Here is a 17459-nt window from a genome sequence, read left to right as displayed (position 1 = left end):
AAAGCCAATTCCACCTTGGGCTTTCTTAGGAGGAACTTGAGGAACGTACCAGAGGCATGTAGGAAAGTGGCATACATATCCCTAGTAAGATCGACAATGGAATATGGCGCAACAATCTGGAACCCATATATGAAAGGGGATATTGACAAATTAGAACGTATCCAAATCAGAGGCATACGATTCATCAAGAAAAATTACAGGAGTCGAGAAACAGGGTCCATAACAAACATGAGACGACAACTTGAAATAGAGACGCAAGAAGAAAGAAGACACAGCCTCCGTCTTATTCTGATTTAAGGTGGTTGGGGGTCTGGTGCCGGCTCTGCCAGCCGACAATTTTGTCATACCAGCACGACCTAAACGAACGATAAAAGCCAAAACGTATTCAAATTGTGAAACTGACAATATCATCGAACGACAAGTCATCTTCAGTGAAGCGTTGTTAACAATGATGTTTAGTACATTTTATTTAAAAGCCAGGCATACACAACCATGTGCTAAAAACACAGGAAGGTTTTGATAAACTGGCCTTTATGTAATTTTGAAAGTATTATGCTTTGCTTATCTATTTGTAGAACTTGTCTTGCTGACCAATGTTGCCGTCTACAGTTACTCTTCATCTTCAGTATTTACATCGTCAGCTGAGGTGAATTACTCCTATAATGAGTTGACAAGTTTAACTCATTTGTATTTCTAGTTTTGTTAATCGTGTTTGCTTCTTTTATTTATTCTTGATCTTTTACCGTTTTTGCATAATGTGATAACAATTAGTAAAAGACTGATCACAAGATAAGACAAGAAATCTTCTAATGAGTCAATTGACAAATTTCCAGCATATTGATACATTTGCGGATCATTTTGCTGTTGACAGCATGAGAATGAAATCGTCTTTTCAATAAGAGCAAACATCAAGTTTGATATTTATATCTCCCTTTATCTCTTAGTTTTCAAGAAAGGCAAAAGAGCAAAAAACTGTTAAAACTCATTGATAGGGGCAGTAACTCCTATAATGAGTGACACATGAATTTGTTCATGTTTCACTCATTAAACAGTTTTGCAATTTACTATTTCCTCTTTTATAAAAAATTTCAACATAAAAGTACAAAATTCAAAGAAATGGTAATAAAGTAAGAACCATAAACACATGATAGACTAGTCGCTTTTTCAAAAAATAAAGTGCCATAACTCCCAAATGTCATATCAGAAAATCATAAAAACAAGAGTGAAAATGCTAAAATGTCTTGCTTTCTTTACTAACCATTGATTTTATGTTGGTAGTTCTTAAAATAAAGCTTTACTACAACTATCACATTAGCTTAATGAGATCCAAGAAAATGAGGTCAAGGTCAGATAAATCAAACCTTTTAATCCAATACTAATTCCTTACACCAAATATGCTTAAATAAAGTTGACCTATCTCACATAGTATTTTTAAGAAACATCGATCAATGAACCATAAAAGTGAGGTCAAGGTCAGATGTATCCTGCCAGACAGACATGTACATCTTACAATCATTAAATGCTTTAAATAGAGTTGACCTATTGCATACAGTATATAAGAAATAAACTTAACTTAACAAGTACTCTCAGATCGGTTCCTAGTGTATTTTTGTTGTCGGGATGTACAAGTACCCAGCCACGTCAAATTGTATTTTTGTCCATCTGATGAGTTAAGACTTTTTCAACTGATTTTTATAGTTCGTTCTTATGTTGTACTGTTATACCACTGTCCCAGGTTAGGGGAGGGTTGGGATCCCGCTAACATGTTAAACCCTGCCACATTTTTTTATGTATGTGCCTGTCCCAAGTCAGGAGCCTGTAATTCAGTGGTTGTCTTTTGTTTGTGTGTTACATATTTGTTTTTCGTTCATTTTTTTTTTATATATAAATAAGGCCGTTAGTTTTCTCCTTTGAATTGTTTTACATTGTCATATTGAGGCCTTTTATAGCCGACTATGTGGTATGGGCTTTGCTCATTCTTAAAGGCCGTACAGTGACCTATGTCTGTTAATGTCTGTCATTTTGGTCTCTTGTGGAATGTTGTCTCATTGGCAATCATACCACATCTTCTTTTTTATATTAACCAGGAAAATTTAAGATTTACCAATGAACCATGAACACAAGGTCATGGTCAGATGATAATTTCCAGCCTAACATATACACCTAACAACCAATCATTTCATACACCATATAGAGCTGACCTATTGCTCAAAGTACAAGAAAAAAAAGACAAATAACAAAACCTTAACTATAACTATTGAAGCATGAAAATATTGCCAAGGTCTGATGACACCTACCAGTTGTACATGTTCACCTTACAATCATTTCATACACATTCAATAAAGTAGACCTTTTGCTTATAGTATCTGATAAATTGACTTGACCACGAAAACTTAACCTTGTTCACTGATCCATGAAATGAGGTCAAGGTCAAGTGAAAACTGTCTAACAGGCATGAGAACCTTGCAAGGTACACACATATTTAATATATTTATCCTACTAATCATAATAAGACAGAAATTATGAATAAATAATAAAAAAAAATATCCATTTTTTTCAAGTGGTCACTGGACCATGAAAATGAGGTCAATGACAATGAACACATGACAGACAGAAACTTGGTAACATAAGGCATCTATATACAAAGTAGAAAGGATCCAGGTCTTCAACCTTTAGAAATATTAAGCTTTTAAAAAGTTAGCTAACAGTTGTGCCGCCACTGGATCACTATCCCTGTCCATAACTTTCTGTGATAGAAGTCGCAGGCTCGACAAAAATTAAAAGGAGGTTACTTTAAAAGATATCAACCAGTCACCAAGGTTTATAGAAATCTGTCAGAAACCTGGAAAATCCACTTTTGTGATCACCTAGGATAAAAGGCCAAGTGACCTTTTCGGTGTCGTCATTCACTTTTTACATTTTGAACTTCTTCTAGAGAACCACTAAATGGAATGAAACCAAACATTGCATGAATATCACTTATAAGTGCTTACCACATGTTGTTACTTTGTAGCTGATTTGTCATCCAAGATGGCTGTCAGCAGGGGGAGTAAGTTTTTCTTAGAATCCTTTCGGTAATACATTTTTTGTACTTACAAATGTTTTCTTCTAGAGAAGCACTAAATAGAATGAAACCAAACATGGCATGAATGTTCCTTATGAGGTGGTGAACTAGCGTTGTTACTTTGTACCATCATCCAAGATTGCTACCAGCAGGGGACTTAGTTTAACATAAGACCCTAAGGGAAATACATACAAAAGCTTCTACTTCTGCATGGAACATATACATATACTGTAACACGTCCTGTATATGGACATATAAAAATTGTCGTTTCATGGTTGTAACATCATAACGAGTTAACCTATAATTTAGATATAAATGGACAGTAGGAAGAATTTAGCAAGTGACATAGCTCGTATGTATGCTCAGATACTCAAGCATCCACATCAATTTGTATTAGAATGTAACAAGGTTGGGGATTTCAGGATAATGTTCAATAAATTCCAAATTTAGGAGATGAGTCAAATACAAGATTGATTTCATGTTTATTAATCAAATAATCAAAATATAAAATATGTAAAAAAATAAAATCTATAATATATGAAAAATGTATCTGTTATTATAACAATCGATAAAATAATATATTTTTTAACAAGAAAGAGAAAAATATCAACAAGAACATTAACCAGGCACAATAACTTAAAATAATTATATTTTATACAACTATCTCTTATTGCATGGAAAACAACTTCAATCACAACTGAAACTTTACATATATAAGGGGCTATCTATTTAATCTGTGTGATGAATATCCTTTCCTTAAATCTAAAACACCCCACAGAGAATAATATTATGGCTTCATAAGAAAACTTTTCATGAAAAAGGGCCAATACAAAATAAATGTGGCCAATCAGATCAATGAGACAAAAACAAAACTGGACACTAATGTAAAAATTGGTCTAAAACTAATAAATGATAAGATATATTTGTTAAAAATATTTTGTGTTGGTGGGAAACTTGTTTGTCAGCTATCTTTATTGCGGACAGTGGTTCCTAAAATTGTCTTTTGAAAAACTACATGTATATTCTGGTACATTACTTTTTTCCAATACATTCAAAAACTTTTATCTAGGTTTTATTAGATGGATAGATTTCATTTTACAAATTTCAAAAACAAGATATACGCTACTTCTAAAATTTTATTAACAAATAAATTTCTTATGATTATTGAAAAGTCTTTGGTTTTTCTAGAACAAAATTGCAACAAGAGTGAACACGCTGAAATGTCTCGCCTTCTATACTAATCATTGATATTATGTTGATAGTCCTAAGTATAAAGCTAAGCTTTAATACAACTGTCACATAAACTTAACATTAACCAAGATAACTTAACAAAGACCAATGAACCTAAAAAATAAGGTCAAGGTCAAATGAACCATGCCAGGCAGACATGTACAGCTAACAATGCTTCTATACAACATATATAGTTGACCTATTACTTATAGTTTAAGAAAAATAGACCAAAACACAAAAACTTAACACTGTGCAATGAACCGTGAAAATGCGGTCACGGTCAAATAAAACCTGCGCGACTGACATAAAGATCATAAAATATTTCCATACACCAAATATAGATGACCTATGGCATATAGTATTAGATAAAAAGACCAAAACTCAAAAACTTAACTTTGACCACTGAACCATGAATATGAGGTCAAGGTCACATGACATCTGCCCGCTAGATAGGTACACCTTACAATCATTCAATACAACAAATATAGTAGACCTATTGCATACAGTATGAGAAAAACAGACCAAAACACAAAAATTTAACTATAACCACTGAACCATGAAAATGAGGTCAAGGTCAGATGACACCTGCCAGTTGGACATGTACACCTTACAGTCCTTCCATACACGGAATATACTAGCCCTATTGCTTATAGTATCTGAGATATGGACTTGACCACCAAAACTTAACCTTGTTCACTGATCCATGAAATGAGGTCGAGGTCAAGTGAAAACTGTCTGACAGACATGAGGACCTTTCAAGGTACGCACATATCAAATATAGTTATCCTATTACTTATAATAAGAGAGAATTCAACATTACAAAAAATCTGAACTTTTTTTTCAAGTGGTCACTGAACCATGAAAATGAGGTCAAGGACCTTGGACATGTGACTGACGGAAACTTCGTAACATGAGGCATCTATATTCAAAGTATGAAGCATCCAGGTCTTTCACCTTCTGAAATATAAAGCTTTTAACAAGTTAGCTAACACCGCCGCCGCCGCCGCCGCCGCCGCCGCCGCCGCCGCCCCTGGATCACTATCCCTATGTCAAGCTTTCTGCAACAAAAGTTGCAGGCTCGACAAAAACAAACATAAAAACATCTACCACGAGTTCACTATCAATTTATGAATGAACCTATACACCTGTTTTCAGATTGATTATTTGATTCCTATATAAAGAAGTTAATTATCAAGAATAATTTACTGTGTATTTATCATTATTCACAAAGGATTCTTTATATTTGTGGGATTTTTTACAAAGTTACAGACAAACCAGGAATGCATATATTCTAAATATTTATTAGCACATATTAGGTATCCATTATGTTTTTTTATAAAAATTTCAAACCCTTGAAACTTTGTATCCACAAATAATAAATGAATCCACACCACATTTTTACTTGATATCTTAATTGAATCTTTCTACATCAGTATTTTTTTTTAATATACCCTATTTTTGAAACTATCCCACTTTATGCCTGTCATTTCTGGACATTACAGACACGCCTATAAATATCATTTTGAGAAAGTAAGTCTGACCTTACAAAGCAAAAGTGATAATTTACAGTAGATTTACAAATAGACTTTGACACAGTGTGTAAAATACTACAATTATATACATATAAAACGACAAACTTAAAAGGTGACTAGCAGCTACATACATCAATATACATTAAGAATTGAATTATTCAATAAAAGTATAAATTGTGCCATAAAACATGAACATTTAGCTGAAACTGTGTGTCAAAAGTCAGCTATTAATATGAATCTTCACTGAAGATATTTACCACTGAAGGGAATTAACTCCGTATTACAGCACTACTGAAAATCTGTATCATCATTCTAGAGACATATCTTGATCTTATTTCAGTAAAAACTTGATTGAAGATCTCCTTGTATTTGTAGGCTGTAGTATTCAAATTTACTGGACATCCCAGTGTCAGTAGAATTATTACCCAAAGTATGTTTGTTTATACCAACTTAAATGCATATTAAAATAATGTCTTAAAATGAACTTAGAGACAAATTCATAACAGTGTGGACGACAGAAAAACGTTTATTAGTAATTGTACTGAAAAGTTTACCTTTAACTTGTTTGTCGTGGGCGATGATTTTATGCTCACTCAGTCTATCGGAGGCCTTCAAGTGGGGATTTAAATAATCATTTGTTACAAATTCTGATACATAAAATGAAACTTTCTTTTCACAAATCATTTAAGGAATTTATTTTAAATAATTGTTATAACATCACTTACAACAGTTTAACTTTTAAGAATATTAATGTCCAGAGCTGATATCAATAAATAATAATAATAAAAAAAAGTTTATTCATGGTAAAAAAAACCAAAAAAACTTTTAAGTTAATAGGGACCCGCGTTATTTAAGAAAATATCTTATTGATTAAGAGAACAAAAACTTCTACGTTGTGATCATTTAAGAGTGGCCTTGTATTTATTCAATGCTAACCATGTGGGCTTTGTTTTTTTTTTATATACCATAAATCGATTCGTTCATTCAGATATTTGTCAGTTTGCCTTGGCTCTTCTTCTTTTTTGTGTGTATCATTGACGTATAAGACAACCTGAATCTTCTTTATTCAAATTTAAAACATACGAGATGGCAATTATGACACAAAATAACTAAATTAAACTTACAGCAGAAGAAAGATAATGAACATCGCTTTTATAGTCTTCTAAATATCGAAGACGCGTGGTCTTTTTAAAAATGATGTAAATTTATAAGGAAACAACAAACAAAATAGTTCGAATATTTATATTGGAAAAAGTAACGGTGTGTAAATCATAACAATTATTTTATTTCAATTAAATCAAACTGTTGAATTTTTTCCGCTGCGAGGAAATTTTTAATTTTGGTCGCATTTTGAAAATCAATAAATCTTGTATTCTTGTTGGAAGCTGCACTGTGTAGTTTATACCCGTTTTTTTCAATGCATGGGTAGGCATTATATTCGTGATTATTTTTGCCCGAGCGATATCGAAAAACTATTGTCTGTCCAATTGAAAAGTCGAAGCCCAAAAAAGATGAACAGTGCATTATATAAACATAGAAGCTGGTTGCAAAAGTTGACGACAAGATCTATTTTATAACTTGAGTATGGCCTAATACTATTAACCTGAAATAAATATATTTATAGCAATTCCCTTGATACGAAAGATCTACATGTTGCCTTGGGCTTTTTTTTTCTTTTTTTTTTTTGCTCTTTGGTTGGGTTTTTGTCTCAATGACAATTCAATTTTCATTCTTATCATAGATATAACTGCATGTTAAAATAAGAATATGAAGTGTGATAGACAATCAGACACATTCTTTCCAGGGACCAACAGGCGTTATCAAGCTATAGGTCCCCGTATGGCCGTCGACCATTAGCAAAATACACACTTTATAGAATGAAAGCTCCAAGAGGTCTTGGGATGAAAAAAACAAACATAAAAGATGAGCGAGAAAAAAAAATAGGGATACCGCATGGAAATTGGAAAATGGTCCGCAACATTAATTTAGTCAACTCACTTAGTTGAAATTAAAGACCTGGCGAATTTTAGCCTTTTGCAATGGATGTGATGTATGTTTAAAAAAAAATCATGGTTTGTTTGGACATTTTTATAAATCAAGTCTTGTTTTTAAATTATTTGCAAGTAAGTTTTAAGTCATGAACAAATAATCACTCACAGAAAGACGTCAAATCCATCAACAAAAGAAAAAAATTAATAGACGACCGACAACGCACAGAATATCATGTATGTGTTCCGGACCAAATGAGTATTTGGACCATACGCATATATCATGACCATAAGGGTATACTAATATGGTCCAACCATACACGTAAGGTCCAAATACTCATAAGGTCCGGAACATATTTTATTTGCGATCACAAATGCACGAAGACGTCCATTTCTATGTAAATTGGGTCGATTTTTTTTTATATAGATAAGATGAATGCGTTTCTGTTGCCAAGTGTTTTTCACAAGTATAGTAGCAGTATAGCAGAACGGTTTAAGTTTCCTATATACACCAAATGATACATTTTGCCAATACAATAACGTAAATGCATGCAAATTTCACAAGGTTTAATCCAAATAGCTTTCTTATTATCCAATAACTTTCAAGTACGAAAAAGACAGGGCAGAAGTATATTTTGTCTTTATGTTTCGTATTTGCACAACTTTTGAAAGTGGATTATGCATTCGTTCTAAAATAAAATTAGACCAGATAAAAGTTAAAAGATTACATAACTCGACAATCGAAATTGTTAAATCCGAAAAAGATAATCAATCAATACATGCATTCAGTAAGTCATTTTTTTTTCTGAAAGAACATGGCTTTGCGATATCTTATTATGAAAATTGATTGTCGAAACATAACAAAAACACAAGTAAAGGACGTTTAATTAATCAATATAAATCAAAACACAAATTCCTGATTAGTATTTCGAATTATTTTATATAGGCGTTGAGAACCTTTGGTGACCCCACGGTTTAAATGTTTATATTAAGGACGTCGTGAGCAATGGGCGTTATAGACGATCGTTCACCTAATCTGTCCCAGTTTAAAGTGCGCCAATCAATGTCCATAGCCACACTGTTATGAATTCGATACTAAACCAAAGCATTTGAAAAAACTGCAACAACCTAAAACTCCTTAAAAAATAAAAAGGATCACAATTAAATAGACAGCCTAAAATTTTAATAATAAAAAACAAGAGCAAAGTTTCATTTCTTTGATCATATTAATATGATCACAATATAAGAAACACTTGTCATAATTTCTTCCAAATTGCTGGATTTGCCCTTTGAAATAAATTCAGTTTAAACTAAGGCAGTAGTAATATGTTAAATGAAAGACTATAATTGATTCCTAGGCTGTATTATCATCAATCCTCTGACCCTTCTGTGGCTACCATAGAACGTCTGATGTGCTGTGAAGTGTCCCATCTGTAATACAAACAACTTTAGGTTAGTAAAAATAGAATAGAGAATGGCAATGGGGAATTTGTCAAAGATACAATAACCCAACCACAGAGCAGATAATAAGATTTTTTTCATTATTGCGCACAGAATATCAATAGAATCAAGCATTATTTTATTTATCTTGTTGACATCTTATAATTTATGGAACACAAAGCTGCCACCTTTAGAAATATCTGAATTTAAGTATCTTGAATACTAGTATAACATTCAGTGATACAAGCTTTAGAAAAAAAAACAGAACCTCACAGAGCTATTCCTCTGTTAAGTTTAAGATATTTCTTTTTTTCTAAATTTTCTGACATTTTAAATTCCAAAATATCCACACCCCTGTCTTTTTAGAACTCATCAAAATATCTCACTTCAAAATGGTTTTGTCATCTTGTATAAATTCTCATAATACATGTAATATGTTGGTAAAAAACAGCTTTTCATATGTTTGGCATTATATATGTTGTAAAAAAAATGACTTAAACAAAACTGCCTTGATATATGAGAAAAAAAATAATTTTAGACTACAAAACCCAAGCATTAAAGGGAAGTTCAATATAATGTATAGACTACTCTGTCTACAACTGTCTAAAAAAACACTAAATTAGGTTCAAATTTTACTACAAAATGGAACAACTATAAAAACAATACCAGGATGTTGAATAATAAAAATCATGTGGTCATTATAAAGCATTAACCTTTCATCTTTAGTTAAAATAAAAGCTGTGAATCTATAATTATAAATGTGCACATATGTTGATTCTGATTACCAATAAATACAAATATCAAATAAGAACTACAATAAGCCTGTGATATAAACTCTGCTGGTTACCTCCTAAATTTATTGCTGCTAAAAATAATTCCTTAAATATTTCTGCATGGCTATATTGTTTGCAGTTGCCCACAGTCTTTTTTTAGGGGAGATAACTATACCAAGATGTGTGCATGAGATTAAAATTTCACCCATTTAATGATAACTGATGGTTCTGATGCCAAAATAATAATTTCCCCTGTATATTTATCAACCTTTAACATTAATCACAGTGATTACACACTATAAACTCCATCAAATAAAAATATATTATTTTGTCAATAAAACAATACTGTGCATGCCTTCAATGCAGGTCTGCAGTTAAATGCATAAGGTTTTTTCATTTTGGCCTGTATGATACAACTGTGGACAACATCAAACCTTAGTTTTTTAAAAATAAATACAAAAGTACTAAAATGCATTTCAATACTGCAGTGTTGGTATATCATGTCTAGCCACACAACTATAAAATATCCCAAATTCTGCAGTGTTTTATTACCATAGCAATTAATTCTATTTTCTACATATTACCTGTACATGTATGATTATTTTCTAAACAGAAGATACATATTCACAATATAAAAGAATTTCCATCTCCAGTTATTTTCTTATAAATTTGTGGAAAGTCAGGGAAAAACCATTCAAACTACATAATGAACCTGGCTTTTCATGTCAAATCATTGCCCATCATACATAAACTGAATCATTGAACACCAGAGTAAAATGTTTGATCTCATAGCTGCATTTTTGGTTAAGTAGGTTACTAGTTAAAGTTCATTGTTTGCAAATTGTTTGTTTGTATCAATTTTGGTGTGTAACACAACTTTCAGTATACCTGATTGTATCAAGGCAGTTAGTTTTTTTGGTCTGTAAAGCTAGAGTATATGGCAAGACACTCCTTTTTGGGTAGAATATGCCAACAGCTGTTTGATCTCACAACCTCAGATTAGACAGGCTAGTGATCAAATTATGTAAATAAATTACTTATCATACTTAGACACTAATCGAATTTGGTAAGTAAACATAAATTTCATGATATACTTGAACAACAATTAAGGGATGGTAAATTAATTACACTCTATAAAAAAAAAATATCTTACAAAACCAATATATGTTGACATACATGTAACTAAAATATTTTGACTATTAGACACTTAAATTTGTTGACAACAATTGCTTCTGCTTACCAAACCATGTCATATCTAGCTAAAATCATCTACAAATATTTAGTATTACAGAAAATTACATTAGTTAAATGTGTTATGTAAGCAACTGATAGAGTTGTCTAACTTTGTCTACCCTCGCATAGATGCATCTATCTCATATTTCAAATTATATCTTATACATTTTTTTTTCTTTTTCTCAAAATTTCTTTTAAATTAAATCAGTTAAAGGAGAAGGGATGTCAGAGATTACATTGGCCTTGAAATCATCTGTTCCTCGTTTTTCTTCACTTTTTGGAATTAAGTACAAATGTATTGAATATGTGATAAATTGTTGGATAGTCTTATTTGATGAAGAATTTAAGCATTATGAACAAATTGGTATTTTTTTAATGTGGTGGTTGAGTTTTAAAAAGTTCCTCTGAATTTAATGCTGAAATAAAATTGGTTAGAACAAGGTAAAAGTTAGCAAAGAAATATCTTAAATAATTAAAAGAGTAACTCTACATTGTATAAAATGAATAAATTTACTTTTTAATAATTCACCAAAATTAAAATAAAAGTAGTAAAAGTAAATTATACAAACCTAAAACACTATTTTAAAGAAGACATTTAACAATCTTATTTTAATCAGGAAAAGATCACAAGAAGAGAAGTTATCTACACTAGTTCGACCGTGTGAGGGCTGTATAACCAGTAAAGGTCATTCAAAACTTCCATCATCATCATCATCATTTACACCATTTTTTTTTTACAGATGAGTTCATTTTCCTTATACATCTTTTTTGTATCTATTGGGTATTTTGTTTGACATAATTTCATGGCTTTCCATTTTAAAAATTGTGTATAAATTTGAAGACCTTCATTGTGTAGTTTTTTTTAAATTTTTCACATGAATATAGCCATTATTGGTTACATCAAGAGCAATATAGACAATTTTTGAAACTGCTTATGATCAACATTCAACAATGGGAGTCGAAAGATGTGAATAGCTCACAAAGATTCCAGGTGAGCCAGTTGATCAGTGTAGATCTTAGGATAACTAGTTACAAAGAAATATCTTTATAACAAGAAGAGCAAAAATGAGCTTTTAAATTATTTGAATGCCTTATGTTGAGCTCATTTGTAGCTTAGGAGATATTTGTTTATTTAATTGATGTTTAAGTTTGCCCTGTAACTTTGGTTTATTTTTGTTTAGTACTGTAATTTATCACACATTTTGTATTAGTATGGACGTTTTTGCATGGCCAATAATAGCTGGAAGTTAAGGTCAGTTATTTGTACTTGGGGCCAATATCAATATAGCCCTCGAAAACCCATATCAGCCCTTGAAAATCCATATCAGCCCCTGAAAATCCATATTGTGCCCTGACTTTCCCTTTTGGTAACCTGTCGATCAAAAACACTCAAAAATATGTGATAAATAGATTATTACATAGCATTTTCCATATTGGCCCTGGTATCAGCCCTCTGGCTTGATATGGGACTTGAGGACCAATACCTGGAAAATGCTATGTAATAATCTATAAGTATCTTTTTTTCAAACTTTCAGCATACTTTCTGACAAAATCATTGTTTCCTTTCTTCATTACTTCTTATGTATCCTATATCAGTTTTGCATGTCCCAGTGCTAATTAAAAGAGTAACCATGGAAACTATATACTTACTTCTTTCCTTCCTTCTTTGCTCGTTTCTTGGCTTCTGGGCGTTTCAATTTAAGCAGCAAGAAAGCAGGCTCTATGGTTCTACCAAGGAATGGTGGATTTGTAACATCATGAACCATCAACACATACTCTCCTGAAAAGACATTAGACATGGGAGGTAACTCTAAATGGTTAAAATCATTATAACAGAAAAGCTTGTTTAAAGGGGCATTAGATGTCAAATTCATGTTCACCAATTTTAATCAAATTCTCATATTTTATTTATAACAATGAAAAACGTTTATCCAAGCTATTAAAGGTCTAAAATAATTAATAAATAGGGCACAAGCATGAAATTACGTAGCTTCGTTTCATGTGTATTTTAGTTAAGACATCATCTAATTAATTATTGAGTTGACCTCTAAAGTCATGCGATGACAATATAAGTGATATAAACATAAATATAGATATAAATAGATTGAGCAAACTCGAGCTGTTGGATAATTCTATGTCTATTTAATTTTATATAGATGAAAAATAAATGTTTATCATCATTTTTACCTGTATAAGAATGAATTTTTGTGGATCGAATCAGTCAATCAAATGATTTATCTTTGTTTCACTTTCAATGTTGACATTCTTTTCCTTTAAATAACTTTACACATACAATTCACGTGTTATCCATCTCAAGCTAAGGGCTTAAATTGAAGTTCACATGAATACGGATTCAATGACGTCGAATTATTCACTTGCAAGTGAATAATTCATAATCAATATTTGTTAGCTTATTTTGACAAACTTGAACCATACTGGCTGTTAAAAGCTAATTATTATTTCACTATTTGCATTTCACTATTGACTGAGCAAAAAAGAAAAAAAGGTATAAGAATTTTTATACATCTCGTGACTAGTGCCCCTTTTTAAAAGTGTTCTACAGAGAAAAAGTTGATCGTTAGGCCATGCATTGTGAAAAAACCCAACCTGTAGCCATTTGGGTTTAGGATTTTGGACAATAACTCCCCCATCCCCCATTCCATTGTTTAATATCTGAGTTCATTTCTATGGGTCTAATAGGTACCTACATGTTGTAACTTGGTGGAAGGATGGAACTAAGAGAATATAGCAGCTTCCAACCAAAATTATTATGCATGTCAGAATCATTTGCCATCTCCTTTAAAGTTTAATATTCAAGTTACAATTCTATATACAACCTACAATTACATAGTCTATAGAAATTGTCTAAGCAAATACAGGGTAAGGTGAACTTTGAATGAGTAGTTTACAATATGTGTTTATATCGGCAGTAGAATAAAAGTGGTACTGGTATTGTAGGAAATCTATTTTCTTATTCTGTATAAAACAACAAACCTGTCTTTGCATATTTCTCTTCTAATGCTTTTTCTTTCTGTCTTCTCATTTTATCCACTGAAAGGAATAAACAAAATCATATAAACATTAAAATCAGCTTTATGTAATTCCTTGTCATTCATTTTGAGAATATCAATCATGTATCTATTTTTTTATATTTTTAAATATTGTGACTAAAGTCTGTCACAATCAGTTTTTATTTTAATTTATAAATTTAAATGATTGAAATTAAACAGAAAATGAAAATTGAACTTAAATGAGGAAATAATATTGTATGGTGCCAATTGTCCCTTTGTGTTTACCACTGTCAAGAAATCCATTCATGTGTTACAGCTAAAATATTTGAGTAATTGCTTGGGACCAATCACTCGTAGTGGTCACCAATAAATCCTTCATAATTTATTGTATATTTGATTACAAACTTTTCCAACATCTACGTCGGCAAATTTTTTTTGCTTTTCAATAATTTGATGGTCTACTGGTTGGTAGTCATGAAAACTCATCCATTTTTTAATAGTAAAAATTCTTTATCCTTATTTGAGTAAAATATTTTCCATGCATAATCATTTAAACTAACACGTTATTAACCTAAAACACATTTTAAAGCAATATACAGGACATGGAAATAAACAACAGGTTAATAGTGATTCAACTATAAAATGCAGTGAAATAACAACAAATCAAGGTTACACTGTAATCTGACAGAACATTCTTTGGCTTTTACAATGAAATCTAACAACTTCTAATAGATTACACATAAATAACAATACTTAGTGGCCTATCAAAACATTTGTTTTACTACCATCAGTTGAAGAGATCATTAATTGTTTTTGTTGTACAAATTCTGTTTCTACTGCAAAATTCCTTTTTATATCAATTGCATATAATAAATAAATAATTTATCTGTCTCTCAATAAATTATAAAAATAGAAAAAATTATAAGAATGTCAATGTCTGGCCACCAATTAAAAGGGTTAGTTAAAATGACTTTTTTATTTCTTGTCGATTTTTAGAAAAATTTTGGAAAAGTATTCATGAGTTAATGATAAAATCAAATTTAAATTTTAGAGTATCATTAAAGCAATTAGTCTTTGGATATAAAATTTTTGACAAAAATTATTTTGGTCTGAATTATTTCCTAACAATCTTAGGTTTTTCCATATACAAATCATATTATGTATCTAATCAGAAATTGACAAAGGTAAATGTTTATCAAATTTTTGTTCGAGAATACATAAAAAGATACAACGAAAACAGAACAATGAAACTTAATCCATTACTAAAGTCACTAAAAAGAAGTTTAGACGATTGATAGAATAAAACATAATGTATTAAAATGTTGAATAATTGTATTTCAAGAAATTTATACATATTATTATAATATATACATATATACCAGCAGCTGATTGCTAACCTGGGCAATCGGTGGAATATTACAGGATGCATCAAGAAAAGCTTGGTTTCTTGGTGTAACAATGTAACAAGCATATTTGATGAATAAATATATTATGTTGTTAAAAAAAAAAAAAAAAAAAGTTAAAATGACTGACCACTAATAACAGATTTTGTTAAAAAGATCAAGTTTGGGTAGTGTAAAAAGGTGCAGGGCATAACATGACAATCTGTATGCATCTGTGAAAACAAATCTGTAATTGAGTTAAAATTCAATTCACATTAGGGGCATATTGTCTGATTTCTCTTTCCTCATTTTAGTTAGTGAGAGTTATCTTTCCTTTGTAAAGGTATTTTCTTCTTAATAGAGCGATTTGTATGTATAAACCATCTTAATATTCTGTCAAAACCACAGATACAGTAATATTAAAACAGGACAATAAAACTAACGATCACCAAGAAAGACAACTCTCCTAAAAATGGAGGAAAGAAAAACAAAGGAATTAAAGTCATTAGATGATAAGGAATGTAAGACCACATATTGGTTTCTACAGTCAATCTACATGCATCTTAATCTTACAAATTGAAGGAATCTTTGCTGCTGTAACAACTCTTTGCAATCCTGCGAGAAAACATTAATGAGTTTGTATTTGGTTGCGATATCATTCCCAATATCAGACAAGAAAGACTATGGGTAATATGTTCAAAAGCACTGGTATCAAAACCTTGTAATTAATAGTGTGACGTTACATGTTTTTAATTTGGTGCTGAACAATATTATTACCCATAGTCCTCAAGATGCCCAAATGGTTAATTTAAAAATATCATTGTTAGTATAACAATCATGGTATTAGAGGCTGGTTGTGTCATAGTCTGAAATAACACAATTCAGTGTCGTGGTCTAAAATAACACAATTCAGTGTCGTGGTCTAAAATAACAGAATCTTACAAATTGAATTGGATTTTGTAGCTGTATATGTTTTTCCTGTATGGATAACAAAAACATTTCAATTAGTTTACATAAATCAAGTTAATAACCAATATCATAATGATCTGTACCAAATTTGAGTTACCTGCTAAGGACAATAATAACACTTTTCCCGGGATTTTTTTAGCATCACACATGAAACATTTGACAACTATGACCAAAAAATATTGTATCAACTTTCTCTCTAAAAACAGACAGTAATGAAAAAAATTTCAGACATAAATCTGTGTGTTTAATTTACATACCAACAACAAAGTTATACATATATCTTGTGTAGTAAAAACATAGCATAAATAATCACCTTTGGCAGCATCCCCATGCAAATCTATTTATGCCGAAAAGTTAATTTCTGTGTGTGAATATGACATGACAGAACTTAATGTTGTATTTTCCCAAAAGTGAGTTGCATTATTTTTCATTTTACCACTTTCTTTTTATTTATTTTTTTGAAAGGGATAAACCAATTATTCATTGGGTGAATAATTTTTTAACTGGAGGACACCATCAAAGATTATTCATTGCCCTAATAATCCTTTATACCTCATACCTTTATTTGAATATGTGGTGTACCTATTAAACATGTGTTATTTGAATGTGTAGTGTACCTATTCAACATGTGTTTAAATAACATTTGTAAACCAAAAAATACAACAAATAACAGTTATAAAATAACTTTGCTACAGTCACCAAAACAAAACAACAAAGGTGATAGTAACATTCTCATTCTCATAAAAGATTTACCAGGACTGATGCTGCTACATGTGTTATGTCTGACGACACCTGGAAAAGATTTACTTATACTCAACATTTACCTTTATTCATTTT

At 31.0% G+C, this 17459-nt stretch overlaps 1 protein-coding gene across 26 annotated transcripts in view; it reads right to left on the bottom strand.

The window, feature by feature from the left end:
- Positions 1-9055: 9055 nt before the first annotated feature.
- Positions 9056-17459, bottom strand: part of LOC139525374 (MORN repeat-containing protein 1-like) — a 42195-nt gene continuing 33791 nt past the window's right edge. For 7 of the 26 annotated variants that reach the window (XM_071320665.1, XM_071320670.1, XM_071320647.1 and 4 more), the window contains 5 exons: positions 17376-17414; positions 16227-16268; positions 14255-14311; positions 12911-13040; positions 9056-9245 (listed from right to left, as the gene is read on the bottom strand). In XM_071320665.1, the coding sequence (XP_071176766.1) occupies positions 9185-9245; positions 12911-13040; positions 14255-14311; positions 16227-16268; positions 17376-17414 (329 nt within the window). In that variant the 3' untranslated portion in view covers positions 9056-9184. Of the gene's footprint in view, positions 9246-10611; positions 10633-12910; positions 13041-14254; positions 14312-16226; positions 16269-16595; positions 16632-17375; positions 17415-17459 lie in introns of all 26 variants that reach the window. The other 19 variants (XM_071320671.1, XM_071320672.1, XM_071320652.1 and 16 more) reach the window with 6 other exon arrangements.

Source organism: Mytilus edulis, chromosome 5, assembly GCF_963676685.1.
Source record: "Mytilus edulis chromosome 5, xbMytEdul2.2, whole genome shotgun sequence".
NCBI lineage: Eukaryota > Metazoa > Mollusca > Bivalvia > Mytilida > Mytilidae > Mytilus > Mytilus edulis.
The sequence above is the reverse complement of the archived record's forward strand: the minus strand, read 5'-3'. Positions and strand labels throughout refer to the sequence as shown.